At 47.8% G+C, this 17,916-nt stretch overlaps 1 protein-coding gene across 3 annotated transcripts in view; it reads left to right on the top strand.

The window, feature by feature from the left end:
• The window catches only part of SH3PXD2B (SH3 and PX domains 2B), a 104,705-nt gene that overhangs the window by 32,432 nt on the left and 54,357 nt on the right, over nt 1-17,916 (top strand). For 2 of the 3 annotated variants that reach the window (XM_064376560.1, XM_064376562.1), the window contains exons 2-3: nt 1,206-1,286; nt 15,345-15,420. In XM_064376560.1, coding sequence (XP_064232630.1) covers nt 1,206-1,286; nt 15,345-15,420 — 157 coding nt within the window. Of the gene's footprint in view, nt 1-1,047; nt 1,287-15,344; nt 15,421-17,916 lie in introns of those variants that run through there. The other variant, XM_064376561.1, reaches the window with a different exon arrangement.

Here is a 17,916-nt window from a genome sequence, read left to right as displayed (position 1 = left end):
AGAATCTCTTGAACCCAGGAGGTGGAGGTTGCAGTGAGCCAAGATCATCCCACTGCACTCCAGCCTGGGCCAGAGAGCAAGACTCCATCTCCAAAAAAAAAAAAAAAAAAGTCCCAGGGCGGACTCCTACTAGCTCTGATTGGCCCAGCTCAAGTCACATTTTCTCCCTTCAACCAATCACCATGAACGGAGAATGCATCCCCTCTGTATCCAAGGGAGTGAGCTGAAGGTAGGGAAAGGGGATCCCAGGAGTCAGTCGTCTTCACTTATATATGCATTGTCTCTCCTGCTAACTCTCAGCTCGTGGATGACAGGGCTTCTAACAGCACTGAGCATCTTGTGTTTCTGTGATATTTCTGTTTCCAAACAGCTTTCACATATGCATGTATTTCAATTGTCACAACTACCCTATAGCAACAGATAGATAGGTATGCGGTCCAGTAATGGGTCATAGGTATGCTGACCCCTTAGCTCTTAGATGTCCACCTGGTGTGTCCAGGGCCACTGAAGGCCCCAGCCGGGCACCTCTGACCTCTAATAGTCACCTCAGTTTGCCCGGATTTGTTATCAGTGTCTTGTTTTCTGTGTGTGCTGTGACGTGTGACAAAGATTGGAAGTGCAGCCCAATGGTTTATAAAATGGTCCTTTGTCCTTAATTTCATCAGTGCCCCACATCTATCCTGGGAGGCAGAGAAAGCAGGTGCTGTTAGCCCCATTCACAAGAGAAACTGGGACTCGGGGAAAAAATAACTTGGCCCAGGTCCTCGGTGGTGGAGACAGCATGATGGGCTGGCCTGTGGAAAATATAAGATGGCCAAGAGCTGCACGTCTTTGTGACATCTCCTGATGAAAGTCAAGGTTTTAGGAATGACTGGCAAGATAGCCAGCCTGTGGCTCGCTGAGTTGACCGGGTAGTGAGAAATCCTGGCAGTGCTGAAAACAGCAGCTTCTCCTGAGCTGATGCGGTGCCATTGCATCCCCATGCTTGCTGTCATTCATCCTTTGCACAACTCTGTTGGGGGTTATTATACCCATTTTATTGAGGAGGGAGTTAGGCTTACAGCAAGCAACTTGTCCAGCCAGTCATTGGCAGAGCTAAGGCTGAAGCCCACATCTTTCTGACTCTGAGTCTTGTGCTCCCCCTGGTTCCTGAGATTGGGAGGCTGCCTTGATGTTTACACCCATCTCCTCTGTTGCTCCCACAGGTCTACATCATCCGGGTCACGTGGTCCAGCGGCTCCACCGAGGCCATTTACCGGCGCTACAGCAAGTTCTTTGACCTCCAGGTAAGGATTTGAGGTCTCTGGTGACCTGCATGGTGGGAAAGAGTTTAATTGGACATTCATTCTTCAACAGCTTTAGAGTCTAGAATTTTTTTATTTCCCAGACTTAAAAATGACATCCATGGCTGGGCACGGTGGTTCATGTCTGTAGTTCCAGCACTTTGGGAAGCCAAGATGGGCGGATCACTTGAGGTTAGGAGTTCTAGACCAGCCTGGCCAACATGGTGAAATGCCATTTCTACTAAAAATACAAAATTAGCCAAGTGTGGTAGTGCACGCCTGTAATCCCAGCTACTAGGGAGGCTGAGGCAGGAGAATCACTTGAACCTGGAAGGCAGAGGTTGCAGTGAGCTGAGATCATGCCATTGCACTCCAGTCTAGGCAACAAGAGCAAAACTCTGTCTCAAAAAAAAAAAAAAAGAAAGAAAGAAAATGACATCCATTTTTTTTGGACACAAATCCATTTTGGGACACAAATAATGTGCTTTGTTACTTTATGCTTTGATATTTTATATTTCCCCCAAAAGAGAAAGGGTACCTGTTGACTGCTCCAGAGTGGAGAGTAACCTGGAAATCGTTTCCAAATGGCTTTGGCATGCAGCATTTGAACTTAAGTTTTGAACGATAATCGTGTTTGCTGGTGAGCTGGGTTTGTTGAATGTGTCTATACTTTCGGGGTTATTCAGCTCTGAAGACAGACCTGAATCTCCTGCCTCACCTTGGCTTCTCCCCGCAGGCCTTTGCCCTCCCTACATGCTCCTGTGCCTTCCTGGCTCACTCATGGCTCAGGTAACCCTTACCGCCCTTCAGGACTCTTACGCCCTGGGAAGCCTTCCCTGACTTTGTTCTCTGGCCAGTGAGGGCCACCCATTCTGTGCCCCTACAGCTCTGCGCGTCTCTCTGTATTGAAGCTGTCTGCTTGTCTGTCTCCTCGCCTAGACTTGACTATCGTAACCACATCTTTCTCTTCCTCTGTGTCCTTAATAATTTATTCAAGGCCTAACACACAGCATGTGTCTAGTCAGTGTTTGGTGAATGAATGAATGAATGAACGAATGAACGAATGAACACCATATACACCACCAGGCTTACAGGGAGCCAGGCAGAATGTGAACAGCTTGGTATAAGCCCATCCCTACTAGGGGAAAACAAGTCTAACCAATGGGTCAGTAGTTTCTTCTTGACGTCACTAACAGCAAGTAACACAGCAAGTGTGAGAAGTAGTCATGGTTCCTCCTGGTAACATATAATGGAGTTCTTTAGAAAACCCTCCGGAGGCGTTGGGGACTTGCCTGGCTTTCTGAACATGTGTCTTCTCCCAGCCTCCCGGTAAGGAGCCGTGTCACCTCTCAGGCCGACACATGTCTCCATCCTGAGAAGACAAGCTTCTTTTCAGTCAGAATGGTTCTGTTACAAGTGACAGAAACCCAACTCAAGCCGGTTGAAGTAAACAGGAGGTTTTTTGGCAGGTGGAACTGAACGTCCTAGGAGAATGAGTCTCCCAGGCTTCAGGCACATCTTAATCCAAAGTTTTTGTGGTGTCACCTAATCTGGCTTCTTCCTCTTATTCCAATTCCTACTTCCGTGGTGTTGGCTTTATCCTCGAATCCCACATGATTGCACAATGATGCAACAGCTCTGGGCTCACACCCAGCAGGAAAGGGTCAAAGTCACTTGTCAGAAGTCCCAGCAAACACATTATTGTGTGTCATAGGCTCAACTCAATGCCAATCAACATGAGTGAGAAATGTGCCAGCCAATGGGCTTGCCGCAGTCCCTGCTCCACCCCAGAAGTCAATGAGGGTAGAGACCGAGATCCAGAGAGCTGTAGTTTCACAAACTGCTGTGATCAGAGGTGAAGTCGACATTTCTGGGCCGTCAGAAGACCGCCTCTGTCCTTTGTACATCATCCTGTCTTTTTGCCTCACAGGTTCTCTCAGAAGGTTGGCATCCTTCATTATTCTGACCTAATCTGCTCCTGACAGTGTGGAATAGAGAATTTTCAGAGCTTGTGTTTCATTATTTTGTAGGGAGGGGGGAAATAATGTGTTCCTAACTGGTTTCCTAAAACGCCTACATAACAAACTGCCAAGACTCATTGCATAATATAAAGCAAGTGAGACCCAGTTACCTAATTATTTAAAATGTAATGAACTCATCAGTGATGTTTTGTGTTCAGTATGCAGTAATATCAAACAGAATTGTAAACAAATTATATTTTTTGCTTCTGCTCTGCAGCAAACAGAATGTAAATAAACAAAGCAGCTATATGTTAAAGATGCCAAGATACCATCTAAAGTGAACTTGACAGGAGCGAACCTGGGGGCAGGGGAAGAAAGATCTAAGCCCTGGGGGAGAGGAAGGAAGGGTCACAGTGGTGATGCCATGGGCAGGAGACGCAGTCCTGGCTGAGAATGAATGAGATACAAATGGAGGACCCTCCACATTCTTTACCTAGATCTATGGTGATTTATGCAGATTCATTATAGTAGATCTTCAAAGAGTGAGTGTTGGGTAAACATTTTTGCAAGTTGCTGGACTGACTTTTCATGCAGTGAGGGTCTAGATAGGGAGGGCTACCTGTATTTTGCTTTCAGGCCTCTTGCCTGCCTGACACCTCCAAGGAGCAGAAGAGAAGGTAGGAAACAATAACACATGATTGTTATCCTAGGAATTATTTACTTCCACAGAGCAAAGCCCAATAAGCTAGCTTAGGCACAAAGAGAGGGGTGGGGTTGGATATATGGGAAGAGGCAGGTGTGTTCCCTGAAACTCAGAGCAGAAAATGCAGCCAGCCTTGCAAGGGCCAGGAACCAGCTGGCAGTTCCCGGGCCATCTGTCCTTGTGGCCTTAGGATCTCCCATCAAGCCTGTTCTGGACTACTTCCTCCAGTTGCCACTTGCCCACATCCCCCAGGAGCATCTGCCAGTGAGCACTTTCCATCCAAAGTTGCAGTGATCTTCCCTGTTGTCAAAGCACTAGTGTTTCTGGATGCTGATTCCAGTCTCCAGCAGGGAGAATCTGACTGTCCCAAGGGTCCTGGATCATAGTTCACTGCCGAGCCTGTCAGCCGTTGCCGGGGAGGTGGGGACATGGAGTCATCTGGAAAAGATCTGATGAGAAGCGGAGTGGGAAGGGGGCCCTAGAACTGCTTATGTAAATGTTGTTCATTGCTGACATGTCGAGGCCTGTGGACCAGGCCCGGTGCAAGGTAGACTGGGTTCTCTGAGTTCCCTATTCCAGCATAGCCTAAGGCTTAAGACCTTGGTTTTCAGTCAAACAGACCTGGATGCAAATCTCAGCTTTGCCTGTTTAGGGCTCAGCTTGGGGCCACCTCTGTATGTTTCTGAGCCTCAGCCTCCTCATCTGCATAGTAGAAATGAAAGTGCCTTCCTCGTGCATGTTTGTGCCAGTTAAGCAGGACACGCCTGGCTCAGTAAGCACGTTGTCAGCTGTCCTCTGCACTGGTGTGACCTGCCCAAGCTGATACCCTTTGGGAATACTTGAGCCAGGGTTTGATCACGGGTCTTCCTGGCCCAAAGCCAATGCTCCTTCCACTCTCCTGTTCTGACTCAACTTTCTTATTTCTGCCAGAACTTTAAGGCTCTCCTCCATGCTTAGCATAATGGGTAATAACTGGGGGGTTGCCGCATCAGCCTTCCCTCCTGTAACAAAGTTGTCTGAGGCAGGGCTGCAGCCAGAGTCACAGATCGGGGGCTGGAGTGGGAAAGTCATGGAATTCCAGAGGGTCCTGCTCATCCTGGAAGCATCCTGGAACTGGCCTTCTCCTCCCCCACACGCCCCAGCGCGGAAAGCTGGAAGAGCTTAGCACAGGATCACACCAGCCCTCGCGGGCCTGCAACACCCCGGAGTTAGATGATTTCATGATTCCACCCTCCCCTCCCTCCTTTCTGGCAAGCAGCCTTGGTTTTTTCAGAAGTAACTTGGCCCAAACAGCGTGGGGAGAGCCAAGCCTTGGTGGAGGAGCAGCAAGGCCAGTGCGGCGTAATGGAAAAAGCAGAGGACTCAGTCAGGAGACCTGGGCCCCAGCCGCCCACCAGCTGTGTGGCCTTGGGAACACCCGTTAACCCCTCTGTGCCTGAGAGCCCTCATTGGTGACATGGGGTGATAACAATAGAAACAGCTGGCATTTCTGGAGCATTGAATGTGGGCTCCATCCTGCTAAACATCTTGATGTAGTGACTCATTCAGTCCTCCAGACAAGCTTATCCAGTTACACAAATGAAGAAACCCAGGCTCAGAGAGGTTAAGTCACTTGCCTGAAGTCACACAGCTAGTGAGCCTCAGAGTTCAGATTGGAAACTGGGCAAGCGACCCCAGTATCCACACTTTTAGCCGCTCTGCTGTCTGGGGCTCCTCTCTGTAGTGGCTACTTCACAAGGTTCTCATGAGTTAAAATTTATCGTCTGCATCCAGAAGAGGCAAATTCATAGACAGAAAGCAGGTTCCTGGTTGCCAGAGGCTAGGGGAAAATGGGGAGATACTGGTAATGGGTACTGGGTACCTTTTAGGAGTGATGAAGATATTCTAGAGTTATTTGATGGTCACGGAGGCATAACCTTATTAATATACTGAAAACCACGGCATTGTACACTTTAAAAGGGTGACTTTTATGGTATGTGAAGTATATCTCAGGGTTTTTAAAAGGGGATGGTGAGTGCCAGAGCAGTTTCTAGGCTGTCGAGCACCAAGCAGATGTCAGCTCTTAGGGTTATTGATGGGCATGGGTGCTGCTAGGACTTGGCATTAAGATTAAAGGAGGAGATGATGCCAGTCAATAGAGTGGCGAAGATCCTGGGCTTTCAGATTAAACAGGGCTGGGCTTTGATCCAACTTCTGCCACTTGCTGACCATCAGAACTCTTTTAGGTACAAATGACAGAAGCCCAGTCAAGATGGATTATTCAAACAGAGCATTGATTAGCTGAATGTAACTGAGAAGTCTAAGGAGATTGGCTTCAGGTGTGGCTGGATCTAGGGGCCACACTGTCAATGAGGACTTGGCTTTCTTCACTTCTTGGTTTTCTTTGTGCCCAGGCCAGGTGGTGTCCAGTCTGGTGGCAGCCACAGCTCCAGGCTGCATCCCACAGATCAGCACAGTGACTTCAGGGAAAGAGAGAACACCCAACAGTTGAAGCAAAAGTCTCATTGGTTCATTTTGGGTCATATGACCAGCCTATTCAGGACCAGCCTGGGGACTAAAAGTGGAATCAGTGTCCTGCCAATGCATGGAGACTAACAGAGCCGTGTTAGATTCCCTGGAGGACATGATGGAAAGAGCATGTACGTGATAGAAAACAATATGCCCCCTCCAATGGGGACAGGACATTCAGGCAGAGAAAACAGTCTGCAGAGAGGCCACTCAGGAGTTGGAGCATCACCCAGGCTCCCAGTGGGAAAAGAGACTCACAGTCACCGAGTGCAATGGTTCACACCTGCAGTCCCACCACTTTGGGAGACTGAGGCAGACAGATCACTTAAGCCCATAAATTTAAGACCAGCCTGGCCAACAAAACAAGATCCCATCTCTACAAAAAATTTAGAAATTAGCTAGGTGTGATGGAGCGCACCTGTAGTCCTAGCTGCTCAGGAGGCTGAGGTGGGAGGATCCCTTGAGCCTGGCAGGTTGAGGCTGCAGTGAGCTGAGATTGCGCCTCTGCACTCTAGCCTAGGTGACAGAGTGAGACCCTGTCTCAAAAAAAAAAAAAAAAAGAGAGAGAGAGAGAGCGACTCAGTCTCACAGTCAACAGTGAAAAGGTCCTTTTTTTTAAAAAAAAAAAAAAACAACAACAGACAGGGTCTTACTTTGTCTCTCAGGCTGGAGTGCAGTGGTGCCATCACACCTTTTTGCAGCCTCAAACTCCTAGGTTCAAGTGATCCTCCCACCTTAGACACCCGAGTAGCTGAGACTACAGGCGTGTGCCACCACGCCTAACTAATTTTTTAAAATATTTTGTAGAGATGGAGTCTTGCTTTGTTGCCCAGACTGGTCTCAAACTCCTGGACTCAAGCCACCCACACTCCTCGGCCTCCCAACGTGCTGGGATTACAGGCCTGAACTACCACGCCTGGCTGGAAGGTCCCCTTTGTGAAGATTCACCTTCCAACTTGGTTTCCTGACTTGCTTACCTTAGAAAGGCCTGATAGTCTTGCCTGGCGCTATTACTTGACATCTAACCACGCGTCTCATTCACCAGAGGGTGCAGGAGATGGGATAGAGCCCTGGGCTTGAAATAAGAATACCTGGTGTCAGGTATTCTTCACTCTGCCTTACCAGCTGTTCCACCGTGGGAAGGTCACCCAGCCTCTCTGAACCCCCATTTCTGCCCTAACTTGGGCCTACCCTGAAGAGTCCATCAGAGTGTAACAGAGGAGGCTGGCAACCAAGCAGAGCACTGGGAATGACGGGAGTGCCCACAGAGCTGAGGGCAGTGCCTAGCGGAAATGTGGCTGGGTTGAGCCACATAGTAACAATATCAGCAGTCATTAACTGGAAGGTGCCAGATGCCCATCTTGTATGCCATCTCCTTCAGTCCTCACGAGCATGAGGTCAGTATTGTATCCATTTCACAGATGAGGAAACTGAAGCTCAGAAAGGCAGAGTCACATGCCCAGAAAGCAGCATGGCCGGGATTCAAGCCCAGGTGTGGCTGGATCTGAAACTCGTGCTTCAAACCTCCCTGCCTCCTTGGGCTCCCGGATTATCTCTGAATCTGTCTATTCAAAGATAGACTTGCCCACATAGAGTCCTGCCCACCTCTGACCCTTCTTAAGGCCCACTTGGCTCCTCCCTCTAAGATACAGGCAGCGTCTATCCCACAGAGGCCAGTTCTGACCAAAACATGAGCACATTGCAAACAGATCTCAGACCAGTAAGGAGTGCACTTTACACTGTGCTGTGCAATCTTTGCCTTCTGAGTTTCCCCACTGGTTCATTGTGTCACCCAGGCCAAGAGTCATGGTCACCACTGGAGCCAGGGCTTCCCTCACCGAAGGCACAGTTAAACATTGCTGACCCAAACCTCGAGCTGCCATAAGGGACCCAGATGGATCTCTGCTTTCCATAAGCCTCCAGTGTACTGGGAATAAGCACATGTTATTTCAGATAGAGATAAACCCAGGTGCTCAGAAAGGGACCTCCCTCCTAGCCAGGGAGCTCAGGCAGGGCTCGCTTCCTGGAGGAGGTGACATCTGAGCAGGGTCTTCACAATGAATAAGGAGTTGCCCCTCCTCCGAGTCAGGGAGGGCGTTGCATGCAGAGGACACCTCATATGCAAAGGTGCAGAGGTGTGATAGAACAGGAGCCTTAGCTAGGCATCTTCCAGAACTCTGACATTGGCAGGGGGCACAGAGTCAGCTGAGTCACTCTGCCCGTTAAGGAGCCCTTGGGAGAAGTGCCAGCCACATCTGTAAGAAGAAATACTCCGTACTGGGAAGTTCATGCTTCAGGGATCCAGAGAAGCCTTTCCAGCTCCTCTCCTGCTCTGCACAGTGTGCTGCAGGGTTGCTGATAGGCACAGGGGCTTGCAGCTCGAGCACTTCGTAGATGCATCAAATCAGGTGGAGGCTGCACCTCCAACTATGCCTTTGTCTCTCCGGAAACTGTCCCAAGTCATGCAGCACTTGTTTCCAGTTTCCACTGAGCTAGGACTGACCTGTTCCCTTCTTCATTTTTTTCCCTTTTTGTGGAGTGCAGTGGCACAATCTCGGCTCACTGCAACCTCTGCCTCCCAGGTTCAAACGATTCCCCCACCTCAGCCTCCCAAGTAGCTGGGATTATAGGCACAAACCACCATGTCCAGCTAATTTTTGTATTTTTAGTTTTGCCATGTTGGTCAGGCTAGTATTGAACTCCTGACCTCAAGAAATCACACCCGCCTCGGCCTCCCAAAGTGCTGGGATTACAGGCGTGAACCACCGCACCCGGCCTTGACCTGTCCCCTTCTAAGATCCTGGTCCTTCCACCCCGGCCCTCTTGGGAGTTTGACAGCCCCAAATGTACTTTATAGGACTGTCTGCTCAGAAGCCCCCATGCTCCACTGCAGAGGCCAAAGGGAAGGGAGTGTTTTCTTCCAGCTTGTCTGAGGACAGGTCTAGGGATGGCAGAATCGAAGAGTTTTCACTCCCTAGGCAGTCCTTGCCTGGCCAGGAAGCCTTCCCAGCAAGATCCCAGCCAACATCTGGCCCAAGCCTCCACCAACCATATTTCTCCTAATACTGCATTTACTCCATCCTCAGACACACTTTTTCCCCAGACATTATCTTCTGAAATTGGAGTATGCCTCCAACATGTTGTGCATACTTAAATGGAATAGTTTTCCCTTCCCACTAAAAGTTATTACCATATGGAAGGTGTGTCGCTGGGAAAATACAGTAGTTGCCTTTTTCCACACAGTTAGCAATTCTTTATTTCTAAAATAGAAAGAGGCATGATTATCTTGGGCAGTTGCAGCTAAGCCGAGGTCCAGGCCCCGTTGCTGCCACCTGGTATGTAATTTTTCCTTTCCCAGACAGTGGCTCACCAAACCGGTTAACCACTTTCTCTCATTCATTTTTTTCATTCATTCATTCCTTCATGTATTTATTCATTCTTCACACAGCTATCTAACAGGTGCCTGCCGTGTACCAGCGAGGAGGTAGTGGGGCAGAAGAGAGGGCAAACAGACAGTAGGGAGGTGGAACTGAGAAAATACAAACATGGACTTAGCGGGAGCACTAAGCATGGAGAGAAGTGGACGGGAGGCGGTAGCAGCCTCCGTGCGGCGTGTCCATCAGGACACCAGGCATACTGACAGTTAGACCAGCTCGCGGCGGGGGCAGAATCCTCAAAGACAACAAGCCACAGATGGTGACGAGGCCCAGCCTGCAGCTGCACATGATGGTCCCAGACCTCTCCCCACTTCCTGCCCGTGCTCCTCTGGGACTTGGGGCTTTCGTGATGTTGAGGGGGTAAACCCCTCCCACGTTCGGCCTTGACGGCTGCTGCTAACACAAACCACGTGCCGTGGCTGCTTCCTTGGCGTTTCTTTGACAACGTGTCTTGCATTCCCTCTACCGCAAGCTGATGTCTTGAAACTGCTGATGGAGTGTTCTCTCTTTCTTCTTGGAAGCCTGTGATGTGGCAACTCGGTGTGACTCCTTCTCCCTTCCTGCTCCCCACATGACTCATCTTCCTCTTCGGTTCCCAGTCCTCCTCCCCCTGAGCACCACTTCTTTTGTTGTCTGGCAGGGAACAGGGGTGGGGGGTTTTTTCTCATTACCAAGGATGACATTGATTAGACTTTGAGGGGTGTGCCTCCGCTCCTGGTGCTGCAGACAGCCTGGGCCTGGTCCCTTGGAGAACCTACTTCAAGGCCTTCGGGTGCCTAGTGTTACAGTTCTCTGCATAGACACAGTTGGTGGCCGGTAAACCTGGGCACACCAAGACCAACTCGGCAAGGAAAGCTTGCAAGGCTCTAATCTCCTCCCACATTCTTACCCTGAGTCCTAGTCTTTGCAACTAGCAAACTTACAGATGGCCATTGACACTGACACAGTGATGAAGAAAATGAGAGAAAACTGGATGTGGCTTACGTAGGAGGATGATTGTCATAGTCCAGCCCCGCACTGTCCGGGATGGTATCCACTTGTCACATGAGGGTATTAAAATGTAAATTCAAGTCAATTAAAGAAAATTTTTTAATCGAGCTTCTGAGTTGCAGGAGCAGCATTTCTCATGCCTAGTAGCTACCTGGGGGCACCACGCGTGGTGGCTCACGCCTATAATCCCAGCACTTTGGGAGGCCAAGGTAGGCAGATTACCTGAGGTCAGGAGTTCAAGACCAGCCTGACCAACATGGAGAAACCCCAGTCTATACTAAAATTACAAAATTAGCTGGGCATTGTGGTACATGCCTTTAATCCCAGCTACTAGAGAGGTTGAGGCAGGAGAATTGCTTGAACCCAGGAGGCAGAAGTTACGGTGAGCTGAGATCGTGCCATTGCACTCCAGCCTGGGAAAAAATGAGCAAAACTCCGTCTCAGAAAAAAAAATAGCTACCTGGGGGCTGGTGGCCCCTGGGTTGGACAGCAAGATGTAGAACACCTCCATCATGGCAGAAAGTTCCAGCAGACACCCCCACTCCAGCCACGGGGCCACCTGGGCAGTCCCGAGAGTTTTTTTGCCAACCTTAAAACACAGCCTCACAATCGAATACTATTCAGCCTTAAAAAAGAAGGAAATTCTGCCACATGCTACAACATGGATGGGGCTTGAGGATCTTATGCTAAGTGAAATGTGCCAGTCCCAAAAGGGCAAATATTGTGTGATCCACTTATTGGAGGTAGCTAGAGCAGTCAGATTCATGGAGACATTCTGCAGAGTTGTGGTTGCCAGGGCCCAGGAGGAGGGAGGTGGGAGGAGTCACAGTTTCATGGCAGGGCCCGGGGTGGGGAGTCACAGTTTCGTGGGTACCGTCTCAGTTTTGGATGGTGAAGAGGTTCCGGGTGGTGGTGATGTTTGCACAACATTGTGAATATGCTTAATGCCACTGAACTGTACACTTAACTGTGGTGGAAATGGTAAATCTTATGTTGTATGTATTTAACACAATTAAAAAACCATACAGCCTCACAGACCACTAAAAGTTATCCCCAAATAACTTTCAAAATAACATTCAATATGGGCAGAGTGCAAGGAGGGGGAATTTCTTGCCGAGCATCTGGTGCGCTCCCCAGAGTTTCCACACGGCACTCATTTGCCCAGCCCCGCTGCGGAGCAGGCCGTGTCCCTCATCCTGCAGATGGCCAAACAGGCCCGGGGGATGAAGTGTCTGGCCAAGGACACACAGCTGGCATGAAGAAGCCTCAGGATTGAACCCCAGGGCTGTTGGGTCCCCAGCAGTCATGTCTGTGGTTAGACTCTGCAGCATTTAAACCCAGATCTGCCTCCTCCGATAATAAATAACACAAAGGGAAGCCCTTCCCCTCCTTGGGCCATGCTGATCTGGGTAAAACCAAGTCAGGACAAAGGGCGAGAGAGCAGCTTCCTAAGACCAGGCGGTACTGACCCCTCTGAGGACTGAAAACACAACAGTGCCAGGACTCATTGGCTGATATGTACATTCAGGCGGGGACTGCAAAGGAACTCGGAGATTGGAAATAGTCGTGTTAGGGTAGATGGATTACTGGTGAGTTCTTTAAAAATAAAGTTCCCCTTAACGATGTTTCATTGTCTTAACAAATAAAATTGAGAAGGGAAAAAGTAGATAGTGTTAGGCAAAAACCTATAAATCTCTAAAATACTCCACAGCTGAGACTGATTAATGGCTCTGCTTTTGAAAAGAAAGCATGCTGTCCACATGTGCACAGAATATTAAACTCACCTCATCTCAGGCTGACTTTAGTGTTCAGATGACACTCTGCAGCTGCTTCAAAGAGTGGTCTTAGGCAAAAAGAATGGAATTTAGACAAAGATGCTTGGACTTGCTGGACCACCACTTAGCTGTGTGACTTCAGACAAGTTCACTGCCCTCTCTGCTCCTCAGTTTCCTCATCTGTGACAAGGGGATTGTAACATTTATTTCACAGGGTTACTGTGAAGGTCACATGAAATTGTATATAAGAGGACGTGTTCACTGTGAGCTGTTATAGAAATGTTGGTTGTGATTACTAATTATTTAATATTAGTAATATGAATATTATTCCTCAGAGTTACTTAGCAAGCATCTCCTGAAGTTGCCTCCCAAACCATTCACTTAGTTGCATTCATTGGTTCAGTCCTTTTTTTTTTTAATTAATAAACTTCTGTTTTTAAAGAAGTTTTAGGTTCTCAGAAAAATTGACTGGAAAGTATAGGGCATACCCCCTTGTCCTCCCCACTCACAACGTCCCCTTAGCAACAGCTGGTTCAGCCAGTTTTTATTGAGCACCTACTTGACTACCTGCTGGCATTGAAGAGCTCTTGGATTCACAAAAGAAAGATTGCCTTTTCCAGCAAGGCCCCAGTGTGGCCTCACCTGTCTCTGAATGACAGTGGACCAAGCATTTCCGCCTCACCAGGCAACACTGAGCAGGGGATAATGACTAGAAACCACAAATAAAACCACATGTTTAAAATACTGGCAAGAATGTAGAGAAAAGGGAACACTTATACATAGTTATGGGAACATAAATTAGTATAGCCACCACGGGAAACAATGTAGCGGTTCCTCAAAACACTGTAAAGAGACCTACCATGTGATCCAGCAGTCCCACCACTGGGCATTTATCCACAGGAAAGGAAATCAATATATCTAAGAGATAACACATCCCATGTTTATTGCAGCTCTAGTCACAACAGCCAAGGTGTGGAATCAACCTAAGTGCCCATCAGCAGATGAATGGATTAAACAAAAATGTGGTATGGGCCGGGCGAGGTGGCTTATGCCTCTAATCCTAGCACTTTGGGAGGCCAAGGTGGGTGGATCACCTGAGGTCAGGAGTTCGAGATTAGCCTGACCAACATGGTGAAACCCCATCTCTTCTAAAAATACAAAAATTAGCCAGGCTTGGTGGTGCATGCCTGTAGTCTCACCTACTGAGGAGGCTGAGGCAGGAGAACCGCTTGAACCTAGGAGACAGAGGTTACAGTAAGCTGAGATTGAGCCATTGCACTCCAGCCTGGGTGACGAGAGTGAAAGTCTGTCTCAAAAAAAAAAAGAAAGAAGAAAATGTGGTATGCTTACATAATTGGATACTATTCAGCCATCAAAAAGAAGGAAATCTTGTCATTTGCACCAACATGGATGCAACGGGAGGACATTATGTTAAGTGAAATAAGCCAGGAACAGAAGTTCTCACTTACATGTAGAAGCTAAAAAAGCTGACCTCATAAAAGTGAAAAGTAGCAGAAAGGATACTAGAGGCCGAGAAGTGGGGAGACAGAGATTTGTAAAAGGATACGAAGTCACAGCTATATAGGAGGAATAAGTTCTAGTGTTTGGGGTTTTTTATTTTGTTTTGTTTTTGAGATGGAGTTTAGCTCTTGTTGCCCAGGCTGGAGTGCAATGGCGTGATCTCGGCTCACTGCAACCTTCACCTCCCGGGTTCAAGTGATTCTCCTGCCTCAGCCTCCCTAGTAGCTGTGATTACAGGAACCTGCCACCATGCCCAGCTATTTTTTTGTATTTTTGTAGAGACAGGGTTTCACTATGTTAGCCAGGTTGGTCTCGAACTCCTGACCTCAGGTGATGCACCAACCTCGGCCTCCCCAAAGTGCTGGAATTACAGGCGTGAGGCACCATGCCAGGCCAGTTCTACTGTTGTATAGCACTGTGGGATGACTGTAGTTAACAATAGTGTATTATATAGTTTCAAATAACTAGAAAGAAAACACTGAATATTTTTAACACAAATAAATGATACATGTTGGAGATGATGGATACGCTAAATATGCTGATGTGATCACTACATATTATGTGAATCACAACATTACTAATGTACCCCATGAATATATACAATTATTATGTGTCAATTAAAAATGAAATTTTAAAAATTAAAAAGAAACCAGAAAGTGAAAACCCAGTTAAGGCACAGTGTCTTACGCCTGTAATCCCAACACTGGAAGGCCAACCTGGGGAATTCTTTCTGAGTCAGGGGAATACAGTACTCTCATAAGCGTAAACTTAACCACATTGATTGAATGTTAGTGATTTATTCCTTACTCAACCCAGCAATTCTTAAAAAACAGGATGACCTGCTGTCCATGAAATCCTGGTGGCCCTGAGAGTATTGTTCACGTTTCAGATCCTGTGGATAGAGAACTCCAGGAAAGCCAGGAATGGTCTCTCCTAACTCTGACCCTTCACAAATCTGGCAGCTGTCAATATAAACATTGTTTTTATGGAGTTTCTAGATCCAATTGAAATTGCCTTTCCCATTAGTTTGGGTTTCTGGAAAGCTGAATGAAGTGAACTTTTTGTATGTCACATCACATATTTCACATCATTCCTTTAAAAGGTCCAAGATGTTGTTTATTGTATTGTGAAAGGTTTCTGTTTTTGGTGTTCTCCCCTCTATTTAGATGCAGATGTTGGACAAATTTCCCATGGAAGGAGGACAGAAGGACCCTAAGCAGCGGATCATTCCCTTTCTGCCAGGTAGGTGAGATGGGTGCTCTCAGTCTGGGACACTGAGGACTCCCAGACCCTTGGGACTTTATCAGCTTGTCTTCCTTTATCAGGGGACACCATCCCACTGACCAGAATCTCAGCCATTTGTAGAAATTAACCCATTTATGCCAGAGGTTGCAATTTTTTAAAATTTTTGCATGAGTGGAAAATCAGACCTTAGTGGTGACCTTGAGCAGTAGGATATAAATAACTCCCACATACTTAGCGTTCCAATAATGGAACGCTAAGCATAAGTAGGTTAATGACTAAGTACTTGGGTTTTGGCATTAGATACTACACCATTTACTAGCTGATGAATGACTTTGGGAAGACCCTTTACCTCTGGCATCCTCAGCTGCTCCCATCTCTAAAATGGGAATAATTCAAGCTCAGTAAGTGTTTGTAGTGAGTGCTTTCTGTTTCTATAGCTATGGTATTTGTTTTCTATTCTTGCATAACAAATTACCACCAGTTTAACAGCTTAAAACACCCATGTATGACCTCACAGATCTGTGAGCCAAAAGTGCAGGCAGGGTTTTTAGCCCAACTGGGTTCTGCTCACGGTCTCATGAGGCTAAAAGCAAGATGTCAGCTGAGCAAGCTCTTATCTGGAGGACTTAGAGAAAAGTCTGCTTCCAGCCTCCACGTAGATTGTTGGCAGAGCTCAGTTCTTCATGTACAGGACCAAGATCTGTTTCCTTGCTGGCTGTCACCCTCTCAGCTTCTAAAAGGTTCCCACATCCCTCATCACAGGAGCCCTCTCCATCTCCCAGCCAACAGTGGGGCAGCAAATCTGACTTGGGCTTCGGATCCCTCTGACTTCACCTTCTGCCACCAGTCAGGGAAAGCTGTCTGCTTTTAAGGACTCATACGGTTATTACCTGACTAATCCAGGATAATCTCCCTCTTTTAAGGTATAAGGCATATAATAGCTCGTCACATACACAAGCTTTGGGGATTAGGGCGGCACATCCTTGGGGGATATTTTAGACAGTTTATGAACCTACCTCACACAGCTTACCAGGTACACACCAGCTGCTGTGCAGTGTTTAATGCAATTATGCATAGTCTCTGTTCCCAAGGCAGTCAGTCTCCATCCCCCAAAATTTCTTGCCAAAGAATACTGTCATGGCTTCAGCTCAAAGAGAGGGGTTACCCTGGCCGGGTACAGTGGCTCACACTTGTAATCCCAGCACTTTGGGAGGCAGAAGTGGGTAGATCACGAGGTCAGGAGTTGGAGACCAGCCTGGCCAACATGGTGAAACCTCGTCGCTTCTAAAAATATAAAAATTAGCTGGGCGTGGTGGTGGGCGCCTGTAATCCCAGCTACTTGGGAGGCTGAGGCAGGAGAATTATTTGAACCCAGGAGGCAGAGGTTGCAGTGAGCTAAGATCTTGCCATTGCACTCTAGCCTGGGCCACAGGGCAAGACTTTGTCTCAAAAAAAGAGAGGGCTTACCCAAACCAGCATTACTGCTTCAAGTATTATAATAGCTCCCTATTGCTGGCCAGTCACTGAGTGCTTTACATTCATTACCTCGTTTGGTCCTCAGAGCAGCCCTGCAGCATAGGCATTACTGTGCCCATTTCACAGATGAGTAAGTTGAGGCTCAGGGAACCTATAGGCCCTTGCACAGATGGCAAAACTGGGATTCAGACACAAGTATGGCTGCCTCCAAAATTCATGCCTGGAGTCAGACAACCTGGATTCCAATCCCAGCATGCCCCCCTCACCAACTCTGTCACCTTGGGTAGATGACTTCATTTGCAAATTGGAGATAATAATGGTACTAAAATAATGAAGTTGTTATGATGATTATGCAAATGCCTAGCAGGTCGCTAACAGCCATCAAGCACTTCGATGATTTTTATGTACTGAAAATCAACAATCTGACAATCACCCTAAGTCACAGATATTTAGAGCTGGACGGGCCCTTGAGATATTTTTCAAGGCCAGGCACACACCTGTAATCCTAGCACTTTGGGAGGCCGAGGCGGGTGGATCACCTGAGGTTAGGGGTTTGAGACAAAGCTGGCCATCATGGCGAAACCCCTTCTCTACTAAAAATGCAAAAATTAGCTGGGCATGGTGGTGGGCACCTATAATCCCAGCTACTCAGGAGGCTGAGGCTTGAACCCGGGGAGTGGAGGTTATTGTGAGCCGAGATCACGCCACTTCAGCCTGGACGAAAGAGCGAAACTCCATCTCAGAAATTTTTAAAAAAACATCTTTTTTCAGAGAAGGGAACAGGTCCAGAGATGGTGGGGGACTCCCTGGGTCACACAAGTCCAGTCTCCCAACCCCCTAGTCCAGGACATAGTGGGTTCTTCAGGTATTGCCATCATTTAATGGGTTTAGAGACGGGGCACATATGTTTGCCAGGCCTCCTCTGCTGGGAGAATCCTTCACCCAAAAAAGCTAACATTTGTAGTTCCTTCCCTGGCAAAGTGTACAACCATGCTGGAATTTTCTTTCCTGCTGGAA

This window comes from Aotus nancymaae, unplaced genomic scaffold (genome assembly GCF_030222135.1).
Source record: "Aotus nancymaae isolate 86718 unplaced genomic scaffold, 86718_ANA_hifiasm-v0.15.2.pri h1tg000015l_1, whole genome shotgun sequence".
Classification (NCBI taxonomy): Eukaryota; Metazoa; Chordata; class Mammalia; order Primates; family Aotidae; genus Aotus; species Aotus nancymaae.
Note: the sequence above shows the minus strand (reverse complement) of the source record. Positions and strands in the feature narration are given on the sequence as shown.